Here is a 26271-nt window from a genome sequence, read left to right on the forward strand (position 1 = left end):
ACAAAGCACGAAGCAAGCAGGATTCGGGCATCAAATAATCTCTACAAATACATAAAACCACTCTAGGTTACCACTCCACTTACACTCAAAAGGTATCACCGAGCTCAAGCAACTCTACCCCTCACAGATATCTAACTACTCTCTCAGTAGGCTCATCCAATACACTCAGGTGGACCCTCCGGTCCTAACCCAATAAGCTCATAATAACAATACTCAGCATAAATCACAAAGACATAATGCAAAATATGACAATACACAAATAAGCATATAAAACATCTCAATCACACAAGGATACCACTCAAGGTAGGTATAGTGAGAAGACTCACCACGAATGATGAACATCCCCTAAAAATGTTGTTGTCACGCACCGGTCTCTAACTCTGATCCAAATCTACAATTAACCCAATTAGGAACTAAGTCTAGACTCTCACTCATTAGGTCTAAACGAAGACCACTAACTGGCCCATTAATAGCCTAAAACCCATTGGGCCCACCAAGGCAAAATAATAAATGGGCTCACCCGAAGCCCACTCTTAAAACTAAATGGCAAGCCTAACTCAAGGGCCCAAGCACGAATATATATATTCCTCTAGTCTAATACTCTATTTTAACAAGTCCAAAAGTCCACAGTGAGGTTACGCGGGGCGTACCTCTCTTGGTACGCTCAGCGTACTCATGAATCCGTATTAGTTATTGAGGACATCTCGTTAGTACGTGGGGCGTACAGGAATCACGCTCAGCGTACAACTAGAATTGCTTTTTCCTACTCCTTTGGTCTTAACCGATTAAAACATTAACTCAAATCCTAGATATGGACTCCTTAATGGCTCTTACTCCATAAAGTCAATGACTTTAAGCCTTTGCTTGGTTGATATGGTCACAAACACACGAAACTCTCACTTTCTTAGCTAAAAATGCAAATAACTCATGCATGGCTCAATTTCAACATCCAATACTTGATTTTTATGACACAACACCACTATATACACTCAAAGGGGTTGGTCATTGTCTCTAGAGCTCAATAACTCATAAAGCATCAAGATTTGAGACCAAAAACCCTAAAATGGACCATAACATGCAAAAATTTAAAAGGATGGGAAACCTTTGAGCTTTATACCTTCAAATGAGGCTCCATCCACAGAAAAGCTTAGATCCAAAGCCTGGACTCCAACTCTATTCTCTTCCATGCTCCTTCTCCACTCCAAAGTCTCACAAGAACACTTAAAACACTCAAAGGCTCTCAAATGCATCCACAAACTCCATGAACGAAGGTTTAGGATTTTGGAGGGTTTGAAATCTGAGGGTGGTGGCCAGGAATGAGGCCGTCTCATTCTTTTTATAGGTACACACCTAGAATTAGGGTTTTCACTCTATGCCTAGTAGCCCGACGTACCCACTGGTACGCCCAATATCCTAGGTGGCTCCACTTAAAAACCATGCACATGAGTACACTAAGCATACACACACATACGCCCAGCGTACTCAGCTTCCACCTTTCTCATAATAAGGGACTTACCCTGCCAACACTTCAAACCTCCAATGCTTCCTTGATATGACTATGTTTCCAAAGAATCTCATACCCACGGAAAGGTGACGAGATGCCCTACACTTCTAGCAACTCGTCACAACCCCGAGATCTCCTCATGCCCGATTTACAGCCTACAAATCCTAATCACAGACGATCCGAAACAGGATGTTACAAGTTTACAATTCATTCTTACGGAAAACATATGATTTTCCGGGATAGATACGATTACTTACAAACCAACAGCTTACGACCTAGTTTTATAGAAAATATAGGATTTTCTGGAAATAAATGTGATTTTGATCTCATTGAATGTCATATAATTTCATATAAATACTTATGAACTCACCAACTTAAATGCTGACACCTTTTCTCAAATTACTTGTATTCTCAAGAAAACGTTAAAACAGGTACATCCACGAGTTTTTGAGAAGACGAAGCATTATAGACTTATGTCTTTTAACTTTTGTTTATACTTTTTGGTGTCAATATACAATGTTTTGAACACATAGGTAAAAACTTATACTTTATGAATGCATGGCTGTGGTACTTTGATTACTATTATGCAATTGTTGTGATATTTACATGACGTCCTCCACCCTTGAATGTTTCCGCCGTTCAGGTTTGGGGGTGTGACAGATTGGTATCAAAGAATTGTTTATAATGAACTAAGTATATCTAACCGTATAAAATATATAAACTATAAATACAAAGGGACTAAAAATCTCTGAAGTAACATTTTCATATTAATAAACAAAAACAAAAGTTTTTATGATGAGTTGGACACTATGGTTAAGTCTCGGGGTATGTAATCATGTTTGGGATGAATATAGCATGATCAACTATGTTTATCTAGGACATGACTAATATATGTCGAGAAATAGTCGTAGTGACTTACAAGTCTAAAACTTACCAACAAACCATACAAAGAACCTAATCATATAAAATACTATAGGAGTATTTTGGGATACTATAAAAATATTTTATGCTTCTTATCCCTATTTCTCGTACAGACAACATGGTTGGATACCATTTACCTGGAGACCCCTATAACCCCCATCAAGGAAATGGAGGTTAGATTGAAGAAGATTCAGATAAAGAATCGATGGAGGATAGTGATTTAAGTGGCACAAGCTCGGAACCACAAGTATGTAATCCACCACAAGGAGTACAACGCCCATCCAAACATCATTTTCAAGGCCCAACACCAGTGTGGGGTGAGGAATTACAAATGTGGAGTCACCAACAGGGACAAGGCCCTCCATTTGGTATGAACATAGATTTTTATAACATAAGTAATGGAGGATTGGCTGACAGGGCCCTACCTGTTATAGTACATCGTATCGATCACCAGACTGACCAAGCAAGGATATCAATCAACCAGATACTGGAAACCAACGTCACCACACAAGTAAACACTACAAATCTTCGTCGTCTGGATGAAGATCATGGTCAAACTAGGAACCATGAACCATGAACAATGATGTGGCACTTCAAATGGAAATGATGACTGCCCAAGCTGAAATAAGGGCACTAAGGGAACATCAGGCTACCCTAGAGGGGCATTTGAAAGAAAAAGATGAGGCAAAATCTAGTACTCGGCGTAGTACTCGCCGCAAGTAGTGTTTACACTACTTGTAATTCGTAATGTTGTAATATTTTTCCTTATGTAAATAATATAGATATATGTTAAGGTTAAATGTTTCCAACGGTATGACCAAAAATAAATATGTATCAAATGAAAAGTACTTTATTTCATTAGAAATTAGCATAATTTTTATAACATTTTGTTTACTCATGGCAAATCTATAATTATATGTTAAAATTATGTTCAACAACCTGTTCAAGCTAAATTACATACTTGTATACATCAAATGAACCTGGTACGGAATACATTAAACAAATTCATTACAAGTGTTGATATAAACAAAATTTGCGATTGTTTACTTATATTAGTAGACTTTTATTGTAAATCTCTTAATAGAACATTATATCAGTCAGGATATGATACAATTAAAATTAAGATGCATCTCGTTCAATATCACCTGACTCATAGCTACCATAAGGAGCTTATCATCATTTCCTCATAAAAACTTGTAGAAAAAGATGCCGCCAAGAAAGAATCCCAGACCTTCCAACAATAATCCGCCGCTGCCACCACCTCAATTTGATGTTGTTATGTTTCAAGCAGTAGTAATTGCCGTTGTAGCAGCAGCTGTGACGCAAATTAACACTGGCAGGGCAGGTAGTGGTATCAATCCTCCTAACCATGGAGACAACCCTGGACACTCTAAGGAATGTTCATACAAATACTTTACTAATGGAAAACCTATCACCTTCAACGGATGTGGAGAAGTAATCACACTGATGCAGTGGTTTGAAAAGACTGAAACAATCTACGAAATATGTACCTGACCAGAAACAAGTAAAGTTAAATTATGCAACATGTACCTTCTCTAGCAGAGCTCTTACTTGGTGGAAGAGCCATGTCAAAGTTGTAACCCTTCCGGTGGCAAATTCCATGAACTGGGAAGATCTGAAAATCTTGATGTTAGAAGAGTATTGTCCAAGGGGTGAAGTGGAAAAATTAGAGCATGAATTATGGACTCTCATAATGAATGGATTTGATCTCACTACTTACACAATAGGGATGAGTTATAAAACCGAAAAACCAAACCGGAACCAGAATTGAACCGGAACCGGAACCGGTATAACCGGAAAATGCTTAAATGGTCCGGGTATTAGGTTCCAAAATTACTCTTATTCGGGTTCCGGGTATTTCGGGTATGGGTCCAATGGGTCCGGGTTATCCGGGTTTTTTGAACCGGATATGTTTAAAAAACCGAACCCGAGTTTAGTGGGCCAAGGAACCGATTTAGTGTCCAAGAACCGGTATAGGGTAAAAGAACTGGAACTAAAGAGTTATCTATTGTGATTGACATTCGATAACTCTCTTTTCTCTTGCTTGACGAGTGAAGACTCTCTTTTCTCTGCTCGACATCAAAAGTATCCTCGTATGTTTGTGATAATCATCAAATAAATTCTATCTCGTTTTTTTGCCCTTCTTGTGATCGACGACAACAACTCGGTATTTTGGCCCTTATATATGATCGACAATAACAACAGTTCGTCTCTGTGATTGACAATGGTAGACAATTGGATAGATAACAATGAAGATACACAAGTAAGTGTCAAGATTTTTGATTTCATGTCTTGTGAAGATACACAACTCATTTTTTTTTGTTGCCCTTCACTGTAATCGACAATGGTGGACAACTGGACATTCAAATATTATGTGAATTGTGTTTCAATTGTAGCCTTGGAATCTAAAATGTTAAAAGGGCAAAATGGTTATTTCATCCCATTCAAATGAATTAAGTTCCAATCTTGATTTTGTGCACAAAAGTTGCAGTTTGACCTTTTTGGTCAAACAGTTTGATTCCTAAAGTCAAAATGCAACTTGTCTTTCTTGAAACTTTAGTAAAGAAGAAAAGGTATAAGAAACACGTGACATATGCTTATCAATGGCTTTCTGTTAATCCACAATTCCACATTATACCCCTAACATTTTTCGTAAAGACTTGATAATCAAAGGATAGAATTGTCATTTTAAATTCATAAAGTTACATAATACCCACTTACCTAGCATGTGCTTAGTTAACACATGTGTTTCATGCACCTTTTGCTTGGCAAGGGTATCCCAATGACCCAGTTAATATCCCTAAAATATGGATGTTGTTTCACCTGCATTTATCAAATTATTCAGCTTCCTGTTCACAATGATTAATGTTAATCAAGAAAGCAGACCTCGGTTGCTCCCCTAGCTCCAAGTCTCTGGTTAGCATCTTCTGTCAATAATCTGCACTGCACGATCATTAAATTCAGAAAAATGTAATTAAATTTTAAAGATGATAATTAAAAATTTCCTCTTATTGATCAATGAGATCCTGGGCATGTACAACAACTAACAAAGAAGTGAAAGTAGAAACCCAACCCCACCTGAGGGTGCTCTACATTGAAAGGAGGAATGCCAACAATCAGCTTAAATAGTATTATAGCAACAGACCACCAATCCGCTGATGTACCTGAAAGATATTTGAATAAAACGTTTTCATGCATGAGATTTTATAAGAAGTTGGCATCATTATTATTATATGTTATTGTTTTTTAAATAAAGAGACTCCATCAGACTATTTATTTTTTACTTAATAGACATAATTCACTGGACTATTTACTTAATAGACATAATCTTATTTGTCATGTATTGTAGGTCAAATTTATGAATCAAGTTGTGTTATTTTTTGTGGTTCAAGTATGGATGAGACTTAATTGTCATGTATTGTAGGTCATGTTTATGAATTAAGTTGTGTTATTGTAATTTAATTGTGTTTTTATTGTTATTTATTGTAGCTTGATGATTATGAGGTGTTTGTTGACAACACTCAACAAGAAATCAATGAAGAACCAACACAAAAGAGAAAAAGAGTAGGCAAAACAAGGTCCGATTGTTGGAAATCATTTGAGAAGATTTTTATTGATGGAGTTCGGCATGGAAAGTGCAAACGGTGCGAGAGGGTTCTCGAAGCTGATGGGAATAATACTGGTACGTCTAGCTTAAATAAGCACGTAAAGAATTGTAACCAAAACCTCGAGAATTTGGAAAACCAACAAACATCACAATTTAAAGTAGAACCAAACGGGGAGGGTAGTGTTAGCACTTGGAAACATGACGACAAATAAATTAAAAAGGCTATGTTGAATTTGTTTGTAGTGGGTGGTCTACCTTTTAAATTTGTAGAAAATGAGGCCTTATTGAATACACAAACGCACTAAATGGGAAGGTGGTTGTACCTTGTCGAACAAAAATTTCAAAAAAAGTGTCACTTTATTTTCAAGAAGAAAGAAATAAGTTGGTAACATTCTTATGTAATCCACTTAACACGGTTCATTTGACCACCGATTGTAGGACAAGTCCGAGTAAAAGGGTGCATTATATTGTCATCACCGCACACTTTATTGATGATAATTGGGAGATGCACAAACGGATACTCAACTTTAAAGAATTAAATAGTCAACAGGGGGAAGATATCGGAAAAGAAGTGTTGAAATGTATTCAAGGGTGGGGTATTAAGAATGTCATGACTTGTACGGTTGATAATGCAAGTTCTAATGACAAAGCAATAGAGTTTCTAAAAAACAAATTACCAAACTTGTACAATGAAGGAAAACACTTTCACATTAGATGTATGGCACACATTATCAATCTAATTGTGAGAGACGGGATGAATAAAAATGACGAGAGTGTTAAATGTTTGCAAGACGCCGTAAGATATATTAGAAAGTCGACACAACGGATTGCTCTATTTAAAAAGTGCATGAAAGCCGTCGCGGTGGAATCAACCAAAGTTTTGTGCAACGATTGTCTCACTCGTTGGAACTCAACTTACGACTTATTGAAGAGAGAAGTGAATTTAGAAAAAGCTTTCTACAAGTATGAAATGGAAGGTAATTTTTTTTCTGCATTCTTGCTGAATTTTTAGCCCTATTTAAACTGTCATATCTACTTCGTTGTGAGTCTGTTTGGGCTGTTTTTTTTTTTTTTTTTTAAATTGTAGTTCACTGTTTGACAATAGTTATAAACTTTGGAAACTCCTTATTTTCATGTGTATTGAGTAAGTTACATCCCTCCAAAATTGATATATCAAAGCTGTTTTGAATCTGTTAACAACATTATTTTAGAATTTTTTGTTAACTTTAAACTGTCATATCTACTTCGTTATGAGTCCGTTTGGGCTGATTTTTTTTTTAAATTGTAGTTCACTGTTTGGCAATAGTTATAGACTTTGGAAACACCTAATTTGCATGTGTATTGAGTAAGTTACAGCCCTCCAAAAATGATATATCAAAGCTGTTTTGAATCTGTTAAAGCATTATTTTAGAATTTTTCGTTAACTTTAAACTGTCATATCTACTTCATTATGAATCTGTTTGGGCTGATTTTTTTTTAAATTGTAGTTCACTGTTTGGCAATAATTATAGACTTTGGAAACACCTTATTTGCATATGTACGGAGTCATTTACAGCCCCCCAAAAATGATATATTAATTTTTTTTGTAACATTTTTTTGATAGATGGTTCCTTTGCACAAGATGTGGTAACCCCCGTGAGTGAAGATTTTATAACTTGTCAAGCAATGGTCTCCTTTCTTGAGAAGTTCAAGGTCAAAACAGAATTGGTGTCGACGACTTCAAAACCATTGGCAAATCGGTTTTTTGGAGAAGTATGTGGCATTTACAAACATATACGGGTTTGCTCGAAAAACAAATGATTTTATTCAATTGGGAAGGATATGATAGATAAATATGAGAAGTATTTGGGAGATTTTGAAAATTTGAATGACTACATGTACTTTGCGACTATCTTGGATTAGCGAATGAAGACAAAATTTCTTACACATGCTTTTGAAACATTGATCATGTACAAGATGCCAGAAAATAAACCCCTTTCCGAATTAGATATTACTGCGAAGACTAAGTCATTAATCAAGGATATTGAATCGAGATTTGAGAACTTTTTTAATTCTTACAATACCAACTCTAATGTACCATTTGAAACCGGTGGTAGTCAAGATGTCGTGCATATTGATGATGACGACTTTGTGGGTGACTATTTTGCTCAATCGGTGAATTCATCAGCTTCAAAGGAAACGGAATTAACACGATACTTGAACGAAGGACAAACCCAAGGCGTTAAGGACTTTGATATACTAGTTTGATGGAAAAATAACGCATCTCGTTACCCGATTCTCTCGCGGATGGCAAAAGGTATAATTTTAATTACTTATATTTTTTTATAATGTAGTATAATTTAACATTATATGTTTGTGTTATTAGATCTTTTGGGCATTTAAATATCTACCGTGGCATCTGAGTCCGCTTTTAGTACAAGCGCTCGCATAATTGATAGTTACCGAGCAAACTTGTCCGCACCTATAATAGAGGCTTTGGTTTGCACCCAAGATTGGGTGAGGAAATCAAAGAAGCCGATTGTTGACAACATCGATGACATTCTTAAAGATGATGACATAGCTAAAGGTAGAAAACAAATTCATTTTATTATCTAATAACAAAACATTGGTTTTATGCTAACTTTCACATTAATTTTTTTCTGGTATATATTAGAGTTAGAAGACGCCATACGCACCCAAAATGGAAATGGAAAAAGGCTGATAGATATTAACGAGTAGTTATAATCTTTTTGTTTTTTTTTTGTTGTAAATGATTATTGGTTTGTAAGTGTGTTTTGGTTGATTAATGTTTTTGAACTTGAATCAAAATTTACTTGTTTGGTATTGTGCGTGCATGTGGGTGTAAACAAGTATAAATGAATGATATTTTAATCAATGTAGCGCACATCCACATTCCACTTTATTATTTTTTATTACTTTTATTTTAATCAATTACGGATGTTTATAACTTATACATAATAATAATTTTTGTCTTAGTCAACTTGTTCTTGTTACTTTCACATGCTTGTTATCAATGCATTTCGTCATTTTAATAATCATTTTAATGAATGTTTCTTTTTGGTCTATGTTGTGTTAAAATAACAATGAAATGAACATAACACAAGAGAAGAAAGGGACAATGGTTGGGTCCAAGTTCATGGTACCTATTGAACAATTCAAAATCAAAGTCTAATATTCAAAACAATTCAAATCAAAATTCTTCCACAATTAAGAACAAAACAACACTTATTCCGTGACTATCTTGTCGAGTTAACGCATCTTCAATCTCTATACATAAAACAAAAATAAACATATTTTGTATTAAAAAAGTGTTACCAAATAAATTAAAAGCACAAAACTTATTACCTAGCTATATTGTTCAAATTTTTGGCACACGTACGACAATGTCTATTAAGACTACTTGTACCGTGTCTTGATGGATCGGCTTTAAGTGTAGCGAAATAATACTTACACCTTGCTTGCCTTCGTTCAACCCCATCATCTTCTACTACCCATAACATATCAAAATGTTGCCAACATGTGGACGTCTCCTTCAAATTCAAATGCTAAACAAATTAAGTAAAAAATCTAGGTAGATTCAAATCATGTAAAAAAATGAAGTATCAAAGACATAAAACTAATAGATTCAAAACAGAACCTAATTGAAGTATAGTGAATTACTTTAAATGCATATTTGCATAAAATTAAAAAGAAACATACTTGAATTAGGCGGTTAGCTTCCATGAATGCTCTTGAAAAGAAAAAACAACTTAAAACCTTCAACTTAGAGAATAATAAATTAAGTGAAAATGTAGAGTTTGAAGGGCCTATTTATAATGAGAAGTTGTGAGATGTTGACGAAACATGAAAATTAAAAGATTGCTAATGTCAAAAAAATTGTCTCTTGCTTTTATGGTCATATTTTCAAAGTTGAAGCCTTCAAGGACAAAAATATAAAAAGACAAGTTAGTGTGGTTGCAAATAAATAATTAATTAACAATTTAGAATTTCCACATATTTTAAACTAAAACACACAACCCAAAATAAATTATCCAATAGTCAAATACATAGTTTCTTAAAAAAAATAATACTATCAACTATCAAATATGACGTACAGATAGGGATGAAAGTTGATACATTGAACCAAGAAAAGCCAAAATGAAAGTTGCTAATATATTATTATGTCGTGTACAGTACCTTCTCCAAAATGTAATTTTTTTAAACCAACTTTGTTATATTTAGTTACTTTTAAAAAAATAAATCAATGTCGTCAATAACCTAATAACCTAAATGTAATTTTTTGTTTGTTAATTTTTTTATAACGGTTGAAAGATTATGCCATTGAGGTAATTACAAAAAAAAATCCGGGTTTTCCGGTTCTAACCCCATTTGACCCGGTTCTACCTTACCCACTTTCCTATTTCCGGGTTTTCGGTTCTAGACCCACTTTACCTGGAACCGAACCGGAACCGATTCCTATAAACCGGTCCGGTTTCCGATTCTAAAAAATGTCGTTAAACGGTTCCGGGTTTTCAAGGGTCCGGGTCCATCCGGTCTGGGTTTGGACCCACTTTCATCCCTATTACACGACCATATTCTGTGATCTCTCTGTACTGTGTCCCGGGATGATAACCACGGAAACAAAAAAGGTGGAAAGATACCTATGGGGATTATCACCCTAAACTCAAGGGTATGTATTGGCTTCCAAGCCTGCTACTTTCAACATCGCAAAACGTTTGGCGCAACAACTCATTGACCATGGAGCTCGTCAGGGAACAATAACAGCCACTCCTGAACAACCAAAGGAAAATGCAATCGAAGAAGGCCTTCGAACAAAAGAAAGAACAAAAAAATCGAGGTAAACTCCAAAAGACAACAAGTGGTGGCAGCTCACACCATCACTACCCCAGCAGCCCCAACACATGCTAAGCAATATGTTTGAAATCTTCCAAAATGCAATAAATTTAACTACCATCATGTTGGTGTGCGTCGAGAAATGTATTGCACGAGGTGTAACAAGAAAGGACACAATGTCCATTTTTGCAAAGAACCAGCTCAACAAACTGCCCCAACGGCGAATACAGGAGTGAGCCGCTCTTGCTATGAATGTGGAGAAACAGGGCATATTAAGAGGGATTGCTTGAAAACAAGGAATGCACGAGGAGTGGGAAGGGTAGTGACGATGGGACATGAGCAGGCAGTGGCAAACCCAACCATGGTTACGGGTACATTTCTCCTCAATGACTCTTATGCATGCATACTGTTTAATAGTGGAGCGGAGAGTAGTTTTCTGAGCCACCAGTTTAAACATTTACTTAATCAAATACCAAAACAATTAAACGAAACATTCACCGTTGAAATGGAAAATGGAAAGACAGAAAACACTAATGATATATACGTCGACTGTACCCTCTCAGTAAACAATCGTTCTTTTCAAATCAACCTCATGCCAGTCTCAATAAAAAATTTTCATGTCATCGGCGGCATGGATTGGCTATGTCCCCATCGTGCTGATATTTTATGCTACAAAAAGGTCGTTTACCTTAATCTGCCAAATGGCAATACCCTCATCATCTATGGCGATAAACCCAATACAAATCTTTCCTCATTTCTTGTATTAATGCTCGTAAATATCTAAGCAAAGATTACCAAGTATTCTTGGCTCATGTTGTGAATGAAAAGCAAGAAGTAAAATACCTCAAGAACATTCCTAAAGTCTGTAATTTTCCTGACGTATTTCTTGAAGATCTTCCAAGAGTACCTCCTACATGACAGGTCGAATTTAGAATCGACTACCACCAGCTGAGATGCAAGAATTGTCCAGTCAAATAAACGGACTACTTAGTAAGGTATTCATTCGACCGAGTTTCTCACCTTGTGGAGTACTCCTGTTCGTAAAAAAGAAGGATGGATCATTCTGTATGTACATTGAGTACCATGAAGTAAACAAACTTACCATTAAGAATCGATACCCACTACCACAAATACATGATTTCTTCGATCAACTTCAAGGAGCAAACTATTTTTCAAAGATCGACCTAGGATAGAGATATCACCAATTACGAGTCCAGGAAAGCGATGTTTTTAAAAACAGAATTTCAATTGCGTTATGGTCACTACGAATTTGTAGTGATGCTCTTCGGACTAACCAATGCACCCGCAGTATTCATGGACTTAATGAATAGGGTATGTCGCCCTTTCCTAGACAAATTTGTGATTGTGTTCATAGACGATATACTCATCTATTCATGCGGCAAGGAGGAGCATAATCAGCACCTTCGACAAGTCCTGGAGACATTGTGAGCAAAAAAGCTTTATGAAAAATTCTCAAAATGCGAATTTTGGATTCAGAAAGTAGATTTTATAGGTCACGTGGTTAGCGAAGAAGGAATACACGTGAACCCCTCCAAAATTAAAGCAATGAAGAACTGGTCAGCACCAAAAACACCAACAGAAATTCGCCAATTCTTAGGCCTTGCTGGCTATTATCGTAGATTCATACAGAACTTCTCAAGGATCACTAAAACACTTACTACCCTAACTCAAAAAGGTGTAACTTTCAACTAGGGAGAGAAACAAGAAGTTGCATTCCAGTCTTTGAAATAGCCTCTATGAAGGAACAGAAGACTTTGTTGTATACTGTGATGCATGCAATCAAGGATTGGGATGTGTACATATGCAGCGAGGAAAAGTTATCGCCTATGCCTCGTGACAAATAAAAACTCACGAGGTCAACTATACTACTCATGACCTTGAGTTGGGAGCAGTAGTATTTGCTCTAAAAATATGGAGACACTACCTCTACGACACAAAGTGCACCATCGTTACAGACCATAAAAGTCTTCAGAAGGAGCTAAACACGAGACAACGACGATGGGTTGAACTACTTAGTGATTATGAATGCGAAATTCGTTATCATCCTGGCAAAGCCAATGTGGTAGCAGATGCCCTCAATCGGAAAGAATACTCAGGCCGTTGTGTAAAGTCTCTGACCATGACCATCCATTCCCACCTATCCAAACAAATCAAGGAGGCTCAGCAGGAAGCTTTGAAACCGGAGAACATGACGAGTGAAGCCTTAAGGGGAATGGAAAATAATGTAAAAATCAAGCTTGACGGAGTTCATTATTTCATGGATCGAATCTGGACACCGAAGTTTGGTGGATTCAGAGAAGTCGTCATGAATGAAGCACATAAGACTCGACACTCTGTTCATCCAGGTTCAGAAAAGATGTATCTGGACCTTAAGAAATTGTATTGGTGGCCAAACATGAAAGCTGAAATTGCTACCTACATAGGCATGTGTCTGACTTGTGCCAAGGTAAAAGTTGAATACCAAAAGCCCTCAGGTTTACTACAACAAGCAGAGATACCTGAGTGGAAGTGGGAGCGAATTACAATGGATTTCATAACTAAGCTACCCAAGACGTTGGCTGGTCATGATACTATATGGGTAATCGTTGACAGATTGACTAAGTCTGCTCACTTCCTGCCAATCAAAGAGACAGACAAGATGGAGAAGCTAACTAGAACTTACATCCGAGAGATAATACGACTAGAAGTGTGCTTATATCTATTATCTTGGATAGAGATAGTAGATTCACCTCACAATTTTGGCAATCCCTACAAAAGGCTCTTGGAACTAAGATGGACATTAGCCCAACTTATCATCCCCAAACAGATAGGCAAGGTGAGAGAACCATTCAAACACTAGAGGACATGCTGAGAGCATGTGTGATCAATTTTGGTAAAGCATGGGATACTCATTTACCACTAGTCGAGTTCTCATACACTAACAGTTACCATACTAGCATTAAGGTTGCTCCATTCAAAGCCCTCTATGGTTGCAACTGCAGATCACCTCTGTGTTGGACTGAAGTGGCTGATATGCAATTGGCTAGAGGTCAAGTTCCACACAACACTCTTACTGATCCAGAAATCATTAGGGAAATGACCAAGAAGATTGTACAAATTCATGAACGTTTGAAAGCCTCTCGATATTGACAAAAGAGCTACGTAGACAAAAGAAAAAACCCCTGGAATTTCAGGTTACCAACCATGTTTTGTTAAAGGTATCACCCTGGAAGGGCATGATACGCTTCGGAAAGCATGGAAAATTAAATCCAAGGTACATTGGACTATTTGAAATTCTCGCAAGGATTGGTCATGTAGCTTACAAATTACATCTACCTCAAGAACTTAATAATGTACACCCTATCTTCCACATATCTAATCTAAAGAAATGCCTATCTGACAAGACTCTTGTGATTCCACTTGATGAAATCGATTTGGACGAGAGCCTACATTTCGTGGGGAACCAGTAGAAATCATGGATAGGGAAGTCAAACAAACAAAACAAAGTCGTATACTAATAGTGAAGGTTCGCTGGAATGTTAAGTGGGACCTAGATTCACTTAGGAACGGGAAGATCAGATGAAACAAAAGTATCCACACCTTTTTCCCTAGTCCATGAGTATTAATTTAGAAATAATTTCCGGACTCCCTCTAACCGGGGGATAATGTAACAACCCGATATTTCAAGTCAATGTAATAGCCTAGGTGAAATGGTAATTTATTTTGAAATAATAAAAATAGAAACTAATTGAGATGAAAATAAGCATTAAAAATAAATTTTTCAATAATCTTGATTGGGACGAATAAAGTGGTAGAGATTGTAACAAGGTTTCCGAAAATATAAAGAACACCGAAATCAGAGTTATAACGAAGATCCACAACAAAACCGGCAAAACGTTGTTTAGCGTAGAAAGTGAGTAATTAATAAAATAATTTTTAGCCTTAGGTACCTAAATGAAAGCTGTAGTATATGTTAAACCGAGAGTGTCTATAAAAATAACGTCCAAATCTGACTTCGTATGATTAAGTTGTGATTTTTCTAAGATTCGACATAACGGTACATAGCCCGAAATTCGAAATAAAGATCAAATGATTTTTACCCGACACAACCTAAACGAGAATAGAAGGTCTCATCAATAGTAGTACAACAGTAAAAAGACAGACAAAAAACGGACGACAGATGAAGAAGTTATGAATTTTTAACGGATTTTCCTTTCGTGATCTGTTAAAAATAATAATATTAAAAATAGAGTTAAAATTAGCCGACAGAGTCTAAACGAAATTCGTAGAGTATAATCTCACCTACGCGTTCAGATAAAGAACGTCGAAAACAAGCTCGTATGAGAAAGTTATAAATTTTTGAAATTTTTGGCACAAAAACCAAGAACCTTCGCATATGCGAGGTCCGGTCCAACCTGGTGACTCGTCCGAAGTGCGGCCCAATCAAATTCTGACGTGTGTTGCGTCCGTGGAGGCGTCCGAGCCGAGACACGTACCTCGCATCCGAAGCCAATGCCTGCCTCCCCTTTGACAACTGTCCGACGAGTGTCCTCCCCTCCGTTCTCTGGATCCGAACCCTCATACCTATATAAGGAGGGTGTAAACCCTCCCGGTTCCTACACCATTTTCACATATTTTCACTTCTTTCACCCCTCCATAAACCCCCTTACAACCCCCCAAAGTCCCGGTAACATATCCAATACCCGAAGAATATCCCGAGGCGCCAGAAGTCCACAAGAAAATAGACTTTTGGTTTCCAACTCGACCCTCGCAAAGCCCAGTTTTCAGCAAACAAGATCATTTTTAGTAACGAAACGCTGCTCAATTCACCACTTATCAAGTGAGTTCATACCCCTACACTTTGTATTAGCTTTTCCATGTTTTTAAAGGGGGAAAATACAAGTAAAACACTAGGATACTAGTGTTAAAATACAAATTATTGTTTACGTTTTCTTTCAGTTTATATAACTATTACGAGAAAACATATACATATGGAAAATCTTATGATACAACAATTATTAATTCAAATGAGACATATATTGTAAACTATAATAAATGTAGTTTGGGTTACATTTTCATTATATTTTACTCTTTTAGGGCAAACAAAACGGTCATATAAAAATATGATTATATTTTATATGTTATAAATATTACGAAAAGAGTATCAATTTTATATACAAATATTATCATACAACAACATGTATTTCGTTGGAAATTTTTCAGTCATTTGTCTTCACTATACCTACCCAAGGTATACATGGGAGTCTTGCTTTATAACCAGAGTCTCCTCCCGGAGAGTGTGATACTTGTGTATAGATCTATACGGGATTGATGACCCCGCATCCTGGCTACTAGCTATTGCCCGACCGGCAGGTTAAGGATGACAAATATCAAACATAACGACGCTTGAAGAAAGTCGCGACATGAAAATCATTTATTAGCATGGTTATGAAAACTCACATGATAAATGACAACATGTTACTTTTACATGAAAATTTATATTATATTTGTTTTACGTAAATACATAGCACATCAAATAGTTTTATTTTGTATAAAACTACTTGTTACAAATTTAAGTATGGCATTTATATTTATACTTTTTAGTATTGGAATATAAACAATAGTTTACAATTCATTTTTAAGGAAAATATAGGATTTTCCGGGATAGATACGATTACTTAGTTCAAACGAAATTAATTCGTTTGGAAGCATGAGTAGTCGCCATAGCACATGGCCGGTTCTTCTATGTATCTACAATCTTCCACCTTGGTTATGTATGAAACAAAAGTATATCATGATGACTTTGCTAATTCAAGGTTTGAAGCAACTTGGGAATGATATTGATATGTATTTGGCTCCATTAATTGATGAGATGAAGGAATTGTGGAACTCGAGCGTAGAAGTATATGATTCCTACATGAAGGAAATTTTCCAACTCTGAGAGATGATTTACTGCACCATAAGTGATTTTCCAGCATATGGAAACTTGTCAGGATATACCACAGAAAGAGGAAAGGCATGTCCTATTTGTGAAGATGACACATGCTCGTTATCGTTAACAAATTGTAAGAAGAATGTATTCATGGGTCATAGAAAGGCCCCTTCTAATAAAACATGTGTATCGTACACAAAAACATTTGTTCGATGGTAAAATTGAAGACAGAGTGACAAGACCACCAATGAAGGGAGAAGATGTATTATCATGAGTTAATGACTTGAACATTGTGTTTGGAAAGTGTTGTAAAAAACCCCGCCCTAAAAATATTTGGAAGAAGAGGTCTATTTTTTGGGAATTGTCATATTGGAAGCACCTGGAGGTCTGACATTGTCTTGATCCGATGCATATTGGGAAAAAGGTTTTTGAAAGTTTGATAGGCTTGTTATTGAATATTCCTTGGAAAACAAAGGATAGTATCAATGATCGAGAAGACTTGGTCGACATGGGAATTCGGCTGGAACTTGCACCTATTAAGAATGATGGAAAGCATACGTATGTACCACCAACTTTTTATACCATGTCTAAGGCCGAGAAGACCAAATTTTTTAAATGTTTGCATGGGGTGAAAGTCCCATCCGACTATTCTGCTAACATTTAGAAGTTGGTGTCGATGAAAGACTTGAAATTGCTTGGTATGAAATCTCATGATTGTCATGTTTTGTTGACACGTATGATTCCTATTGCAATTCGTGGAATAATGCCAGACGGAGTCTGACATGAAATCACAAAGATCTGTTTATTTTTTAACATGATTCATTCGAAAGTGATTAACCTCGAGGTGTCAGATTCATGGCAACGCGATATTATCATCACTCTTTGCCAACTCGAGATATATTTTCCACCTTCCTTTTTTAATATCATGGTACATCTAATATCCCATCTTGTAAGAGAAATTAAGGCTCGTGGTCCGATATTCTTATGGCACATGTATCCATTCGAGAGATATATGGGTTTCTTAAAAGGGTTTGTAAGGAACCGACATCAACCAGAAGGAAGTATTGTTGAAGGATATGCTACAAAAGAGGTAATTGAGTTTTGTACAAGCTATTTAAAAGGTGTGAAAAGTATAGGGGTTCCACATTCTCGACATGAGGGAAGACTTGAAGGGTTTGGGACAATTGGATTGAAAATGGTAGTTCCAGACAGAAACCGTTTCCACATTGCACATTTTACAGTTTTACAACACATGACAGTGGTTGCTCCATACATAAATGAGCACAAGTTACTGTTAAAAGCAAAAAAAATAAAAATAAGAGTGATAAATGGTTGACCACTGAGCATAATAAAACTTTTTCACAATGGTTGAAAGACCAGGTGAAGCAAAGTTATCGGGGAGAAAACATGGATCCATTAGTAGTGGAGTTGGGGAACAGCCCACAACATGTTGTTGCAACATACTAAGGCTACAACATTAATGGGTATACATTTTATACTAAGAAGCAAGATGATAAAAGTACGCGTCAAAATAGCAGGGTGACGCTAATAGCCTCATCGACAGAATTTTATAGCACAAATCAAGAAACAAGGTCGAGGATAACTAAAAATTCTTATTATGGTGTCATCTAAGAAATTTGGGAATTGAATTATAATTCCTTTGCTATAGCAATGTTGAAGTGTAAATGGGTCAACAATCGACAAGGTGCTAAAATTGACAATGATGGTTTCACACTTGTTGATCTTTCCACAGACGGTTATGCATCTGAACCAATCATTCTAGCAAAACAAGCTACCCAAGTATTCTTCATGGAGGACCCAAAAGATTCGACATGGCATATTGTCTTGCATGGTAAACGGCGTATAGTTGGCATTGAAAATGTAGTGGACGAGGAAGAATGCAATCAGTTTGACTAACTACCCCCCATTTTCTATAAGTATCCCATCTACAAATGTCAATATTGATGATACTGCTTATTTAAGATCAAATCACAATGAAGGATTATGGATTGCAAAAAACTGCAAACGGAAAGCAAGAAAGCTAATAAACTATTTATTTGTCGTGAAACAAAAAAATGATTATAAATTTTAGTACTTTATAATAACTATTATTACAATTTGTATTTTTACAGTAACACGTCCTGAGAAAAGACATTAAAATGGAAAATAATGGAAGATACTTGAACATGATTCAAATTATTTTGAGAATTTTGGTAAGTTATAAATAATTCTAGTATTTTTGGTTAAAATATTATATGATTTTCATTGCATTTAGTAAACTACGTTAAAAAAATGCTCTATAAATGTTATATTTATTTATCTGTATGCATGTAGATATGTATGTATCTATACATTTATAATATTAATATTTATAGATGTAGTATAAGGATTACTTGGTTATTTAAAAAAAAAAAAAAAAAAAAAAAAAAAAAAAAAAAAAAAAAAAAACTAACTCATACACTTTCATACGGATATTTATTACGTTTATAATCATTAACACCTTTATGAGTATACGGATTCTTAATTTATATGCCAAAGGTAGTCATAAATTTTATAAAATGCTAATTTTCATAGACTCACATAAAAATGGGTGTGAGTTCCAGTTGCTCCACGATCAAAAATTTGAGGAAAACGCTACTAATTTTCGAGAAACCAGTACCTCATGATCCATTAGATCATGGTAGGTGCAATTTTAGGCGCGCATTTTTCCCCGCTATATTCAATTTTAAGGTTTAAGGCTTGAGAATGCAGTTGACGGGGAGACCATAGATATCAAATAAAATTCCGTGAGAGCATCAAAGGGCAAACCACTGTGACGAAAGCAAGCAGAGAGCAGTTCAATCGTTTTGTGAGAATAGGTAATTCTTCTAATCATCATTTTCCCCCATTTCATGAAAGAAACCCAAGATACAGGCACAAATTAGTGTGATAGTATCAAAAAATTTCAAGTTCTTTTCTTTCCTGGTTTCTGTGCATATAACAAATTGTAACTCCTGACTTTCAAGTTAGGGATTTAGTATTTTGTTACAGAAAATATAACTTATAATTGGTATTCCGGTTCGACCCGAATGACTTCAAAGATGGATTAGAATGTGCTGTTTGTATATTAGAGCTCGATGAAGGAGAAAAAACTCAGAATTCTAGCAAAATGTAGCCATGGGTCTCATGTTGAATGCATTGATATGTGGTTTCATTCGCATTCAACTTGCCCGATGTGCAAAAACCATGTTGTTTCCGATCAGATTGAACTTTCAGTCAAGCATTTGTTTGAAATTCGTCAAACACAAGAAGAATCAACAGAAAATGGGGATTCACAAACTTTCCTAACAAATATCTTGTTTTGGGGAGATTAAACTGAAGTTAGCACGTTGACTTCTCAATTTGAAGAAGCCAACAATCATCATCAAACACCTATTTCAACTTCTAAACCATCTTCTTCTTCACCATATTAACAATAACTTCCTTAATATGTATATCTGAAATTATGTTACTTGGTTTTGTAGGCATACAATGGATCAACCACAAATAAAAAAAAAAAAAAGAAGTGTGAAACTGATAAGGGGAAACCCGAAAAACCAAGTGGATTTGGAAATTGAATTTGATGAGCTAGGCCAAAATATCGGAGCTACCCAATCTGTTTAGCAATTATTGTGGAGTCATGGTAAGGACGAGGATTTCTATCCTCATATTGCGTTGGGATGAAGTTCCTAAGGCTGAAGTTGATGAATTGTGGTTAAACATTAAGGTATTTCTATGATCCTGTTAATTGTACTTTCATTTAATTCATATATATATATATATATATATATATATATATATATATATATATATATATATATATATATATGTTACTAATATTTATTGTAAAAAAACAGAAACATTGGAATATAGAAGATGATAGGCACAAAAAACAAGTACTAAAAATTTGCAATCAGGCATGGAAGGCTTACAAGAGAAGGCTTGTTACCGAATACCTAAAGAAGGGTAAAAATCCATACCTAGACGAGCCTACATGGAACGCTTTTGTTCAACTCAAAACATCACCGAGCTTCCAGGTTTTGCTTACTTTACCCCTCTTTATATGATAATAGGATATTGTAATATTTCTAATTCTGCTACTTCTTTCCAGGAAATAAGCAACAAAGCTACAGAGACTACAAAGTTGAATAAGTATCCGCCTCGGATAGGCCCACGTGGTTATGGAGTTATGAAACCTGAATGGGAAAAAGAGATGGAGTCTGGTGATTCAACAGAGCTCCATAATATAAGAAGTGAACGTGCAAGAAATTTTATCCTTGCTAGGTTAAAACATGATCCCACAGGGATATACTCGTTACCTACTGATCTCTAATCCTTGGCATCTGAATTGGTAAGTTAAGTATTCATTTTGTAATGTTATCATTTATATTAAAACTATTTATGATTTAATTACCCTTGCAATTTTATTTGGACTAACAGATTGAAAAAAGATACCCAATTATCTCATGGAGATTGGTTTCCTGGACCTGAAGCCGATGTGCTTACAGAGGTGTTAGGACCCGAGCATCCAGGTCGTACGAGGTCTGTTGGGCACAATGTTGGCTTGAGACAATCCATGCCTAGGATTGATAAGAAAAAAAGGAAGAGCCATGATAAATATAACTTGGAAGATATTAAGGAGAAGATGAAGATCGAGGTTGAGGCTATGATGGAAGCCAAGATAGAAGAGATGAATGATCAGATTGAAGAGATGAAAACATATATGCATTATTTTCTCTCAAAGTATGAAGGCATACACATTACCAGTCCGGTGTTGAAGAAAAATAGTGTTGTCTCGACTGTATCAGATGAGTTGGATGGGATAAAGGTAATCATGTGTTTTTTTCTTATATACAAGATATTTGATCATATATTAACATATACATTATATATTTGCAGACTCCTACTGCTTGCGAATTAGTGATACCATACAGCGCGATGAACTAGAAATATGCAAAAGGGATGGTCTTTCCATATGGGAATGGACAAATACATTCGGTTCCTTTAAATGCAAATCATTTGAGGGTATTCATAGACAAGATCTATGACCAATTTGATTGTATCCCTCTTCCTGTCTCAACCAAAGAAGCGAGTAAGCTGATGAGGTGCTTCATGGTATAGTTCAGTGGCCAAGGAATGCAATTAAGATCATTCAGGTACATAGAATTATCATTAACATTTTTTAGTATTAGAGTAATAAATAGTTGCGCAAACATCTAACTTGTTAACAGTCCTCACAGTTCAAGCCAAATGTTGAACAAGATAAACAATGTTTCCTCTCTACCGGTAGCTATCGACTCGGTAATTTCTCCAACCTTATTAGTTATTATATGTATATGTTAAATTGTACCAATATGTGATAATCCAACAATTTTTTAATGTTCATAAAAAAACAAAGCAACCTCGCATAACTAAGAGTGTGCAAGTGATCTCAAAGGGTGTTCTGAAGAAGACCCAGCCAACAAAGGCAAGTTTGATACCACATACTTCTAATAAGCAAGTCGAGCTAGAAAAAATGCCCCTACTCATGAGAAGAATGTATAGATGTTTGATGAATTGTGAAGCTCCTTATGATGCGATTTATGTTGAAGCCGAACTAGGGATCCTTGGAGCTAAGAAAATTGAAACATACATTTACCCCGAGGAGATTTTACATCTGTTAGTAAACAGTGGCTTGATATTAGTGTCATAACTTGGTTTCAAATGTAAGTACAAATAATAATGTTTAAATTATTTTTGTTTATAGTCTTTACATTTATAATGTATATGTTTTGGTTTGTAGCATGTTACATTCAATGCTTGAAACATGTGGTGGGAATAAAGTGAACAAATGTGCTTTCATTTCCCGGAGTGAGATTCAGGCAATGGTATGTGAGTCAAATTGTGAGGGTGTTGTAAGTTACATTGTTGATGCAATGCGCTTCCATGAAGACAAACAGTTTTTTGTCGCACCCTATTGGCAAGGGTATTGAATCTTACTGCTTTCATTTTTATTGGCTTTACTTCTTTATTGTGTATACTAAAATGTATTAAGATTACTAGATTGCATTGGATGCTGCTAGTAATCTGCCCTAACCAAGGCATAGGGTATGTCTTGGATTCTCTAAAAAATCCGGATGAGAAGCTCGTGGAGAACTACATAGTCGTGAAATATGTCGAAGAGTAAGAAATCTTTTTGTATTTTCGACTGTTATTTCTTTCTATGCTTTTTTTTTTTCTAATCTTCATTTTAGGGCTGTGGAAAGGCTTAAGGAAGATATCAACACAACACATTCAATGAATTGGACACTCGTTGAGGTAAAAGTACTTTATGGGTACCCTGAACCTGCTTCTTGTTAATTTTTTTTTTAATAAAAACTAATACCTGGAACACGGAACCTGTTGTTCCATCATCAGATCAAAACCATAGGTTCAAAGTAAAGTTCTCTAATCCTTTATTGTTCATATTTGTAGTGCAAACAACAACCATCAGGTTGGGAGTGCGGTTTTTACGTCATGAGATGGATGTTTGAGTTCGTGTTGACTCGACAAAATGAATTCCCAAACAAAGTATCTTAAATCTTTGTGCAATTTGTCTAATATGTTAAACATTCTTTATTAAGTTATAATTTATGTTTTAATTTATATATAGAACAACTAGAACGATAAAAATCCGTTTCCGGATTGGGTGTTAAATGAAATCATCGTTATGTAGAGTTCAAGGTTTGAGAGTAAGTATTTGAGTCAAGTGCCCCTTTGAAAGGTTAGTTATTCTTACCTAATTGTTTATTATACCATTTTGCTTTAATGTACTTGATTATTATAACATTGCACTTGCATTTCATTTTATACAACATTGTACCTAAAAAAACTCATGAAGACGTTGTACTTTTAAAAATGAACCTACTGTAGCATCGTACTTTCAAATCTTTATCTTATTAGGACATTAAACTACGAAAAATATATATTGTAAAAAATACTTTGAATTTGGAGGATCTTGCTATTATGGGATATATGTCTCAATGTATAACAATAGGAAGAAATGATAGTAAGATGTCTTAATAAACAAATAAATGACTATGTTGCTATTTCCTGCAATAAACTTAGTTTTTTCTTCTCATGAGAGTTATATGTTCCCTTTTTTTCATTAGTTGCAGCTTTTAGTTTCTTTTCTTCTCTTAATTATGTGGCAGGTATGTGGCTGCAATTATGGAGTTTGACATCTACCAGATGCATGTATTTGTCTTTTTATATATTTAATTTTCATTGATTAGGATAGAAAAATTTGGTTTATTGCAAATTATGTTTGAATTGGATATTGTTAATTTTAGAAATTAATGACTAATCATGCTTTTGTTTTGACTTTTATATACATTCTGATTGTTCATGAAATGTTTGTGTGTATAAATTATTTATAGACATGTTTTTTTTTTAATAGAAATTTGTCATTATTATATTTAATTTATGAAATTTATTTATTTATAATGTCCTTAGGCAATAAGAAACCGTACTTTAAAATATTTTATAAGGAGTACGGTTACATTGAAAGAGTAATATTCTATGTGCTTCGTTAAAGAATAAGGCTATTTTTAAAAAACCCTAAAACCGTATTTTATAATGATTATAGAGTATTGGTTTTGCAACTGTATCATATTATCTTAAAAACTGTACTTTATTATGATTGTAGAGTACGGTTTTGCAACTGTACTATATTATCTAGAAAACCGTACTATATGATGATTATAGAGTATGGTTTTACAATCGTATTGTATTACATGTTCGAATAGGAAACCCCCATATACACTAAGGCTGCAAAACCGTATTCTATGTTTCGTTTTAACGGTATTCTATGTGTTATTTTGTAGTAGTGGGAATGTATAAATATTAAATAAAAACAATAATTTACTCAACATACACACAATCATACATAAACACACTCATACATAGTTTAACGTTTTGAACCATGTATGCGGTGTTTCTTTAGCATCCTTCATGTCTAATCAAGAAACTAGTTTTGTAACTCTTGGACAACATGTTCTTGCAAGTCATCTAAAGTAAGTTCAAAATTCTTTTAAAAAGTTTTTTTTTTATCCCAGGGTTAATTTTGTCATTTTGTTTTTTTTTTAAACTATATTCAGGGTTAGCATGCATTATGGACATTCCGATGTGTTTGATAAAATGGTCCGTATAACTCGAGGTGGTATTAGTAAAGCCTCTCGTGTCATCAACATTAGTGAAGATATATATATATATATATATATATATATATATATATATATATATATATATATATATATTCACTCTTTATTTCTTATTTTCTTATTTTTCATGATATATCTTAATATAATTAAGGTGGATTAGTGGGCTATATTCTTCTAAGTGTTAGTAGTTAGTTCATGGCCATTTCATGGCTTATTGCTCCTTATTTGTTCAATCCATCTTGCTTCGAGTGGCAGAAGTGAGTTCTTTTCTTCTTTTTATAATTTAGACATCATTTTTTATATTTTATACCCACATTTTTACCTTCATTTGTTTTTATCATTTATAGGACATTAGAGGACAACGAATATTCTTGGCATAATTTTTATTGAAAAGTAAGCTGTAAAAATTTGTTGATATTGAAAACATATTTGGAACATCATTTGTTTGTTATTTATTTTAATGATTTTATAGGCAGATAACCATAATGCCTTGACTATTGCTAGCTTTGTGGTCCTTTTTTTTTTTATGTAAGTTAAACATTCTGTTTGTGTTTTGCTTTCTTTTGTACTTTCTTTCTCTTCATGCTAATGTATATGTTTGAATTGCAGATCTATCTTTTAGACGTCCACATATTTTACACTATTATATTTGTTGTTGTTGGTTTCTTTCTTGGAGCTAGAGATTGTCTTGGTGAGATAAATTTACCTTTCCGTCCTTATGTACTCACATAATATATGAACATCACTAGGAAGACATGTATATTTATTAAAAAAAAACTAACGCATAATGTATATATGGCATACTTAATAAAAACTAATTCATATTATCTTTAATGCTTTGAGATTAGGCCTTTAAAATTTGCCCACAAAAACTTTGATAGGTCCCCCGAAGCATTCATGGATAATATCCACATTTCAGACATGTGTTCTTGTTCTCCGTATGTAACAAAATTTGTTGAATTCCATTTTTTGTTATATTAATGTTTAATTTTATTTTGAATGAACTCCCTTAAAGTAACTAATTAGGTTCTTGTAAAAGATAAGTTTGGTTAGGGGTGAGCAAAAACCGAACCGACTAAAGAAAAACCGATAAAACCGCAATAAACCGCAACCGAAAAACCGAAACCGATGCAAAACCCAATGGTACAGATTTAATTTTTGCAAAAACCGAAGGTCAACGGTGCGGTGCGGTTTTTATCCAAAAAACCGGTCCACAAAAACCGAACCGCACCGCAAGCATGTATATTAATAAATC

General features: G+C 34.9%; 2 protein-coding genes and 1 long non-coding RNA gene across 3 annotated transcripts; 2 read left to right on the forward strand and 1 right to left on the reverse strand.

Moving 5' to 3' along the window:
• Positions 1-9175: 9175 nt before the first annotated feature.
• LOC145071740 (uncharacterized) lies at positions 9176-9822 on the reverse strand. The gene is made up of 3 exons (XR_013690754.1): positions 9753-9822; positions 9399-9583; positions 9176-9320 (listed from the first exon to the last, which is right to left on the reverse strand). It is a non-coding gene; the product is annotated as an uncharacterized LOC145071740 (long non-coding RNA).
• Positions 9823-19399: 9577 nt separating this feature from the next.
• LOC145071751 (uncharacterized) lies at positions 19400-21181 on the forward strand. Its single transcript, XM_079018380.1, has 4 exons — positions 19400-19676; positions 20322-20563; positions 20694-20873; positions 20948-21181. Exons 2-4 carry the CDS (start codon positions 20477-20479, stop codon positions 21167-21169), a joined length of 489 nt encoding a protein of 162 aa, XP_078874506.1. The 5' UTR covers positions 19400-19676; positions 20322-20476; the 3' UTR covers positions 21170-21181.
• Positions 21182-21287: 106 nt separating this feature from the next.
• LOC145071767 (uncharacterized) lies at positions 21288-24124 on the forward strand. Its single transcript, XM_079018382.1, has 9 exons — positions 21288-21664; positions 21736-21992; positions 22068-22137; positions 22235-22541; positions 22619-22801; positions 22879-22998; positions 23070-23133; positions 23290-23385; positions 23468-24124. Exons 5-9 carry the CDS (start codon positions 22620-22622, stop codon positions 23474-23476), a joined length of 471 nt encoding a protein of 156 aa, XP_078874508.1. The 5' UTR covers positions 21288-21664; positions 21736-21992; positions 22068-22137; positions 22235-22541; position 22619; the 3' UTR covers positions 23477-24124.
• The last annotated feature ends 2147 nt before the right edge of the window (positions 24125-26271 follow it).

The sequence above is a fragment of the Lactuca serriola genome, chromosome 1 (genome assembly GCF_051521515.1).
Source record: "Lactuca serriola cultivar US96UC23 chromosome 1, Lser_US96UC23_V15, whole genome shotgun sequence".
Taxonomy (NCBI): Eukaryota; Viridiplantae; Streptophyta; class Magnoliopsida; order Asterales; family Asteraceae; genus Lactuca; species Lactuca serriola.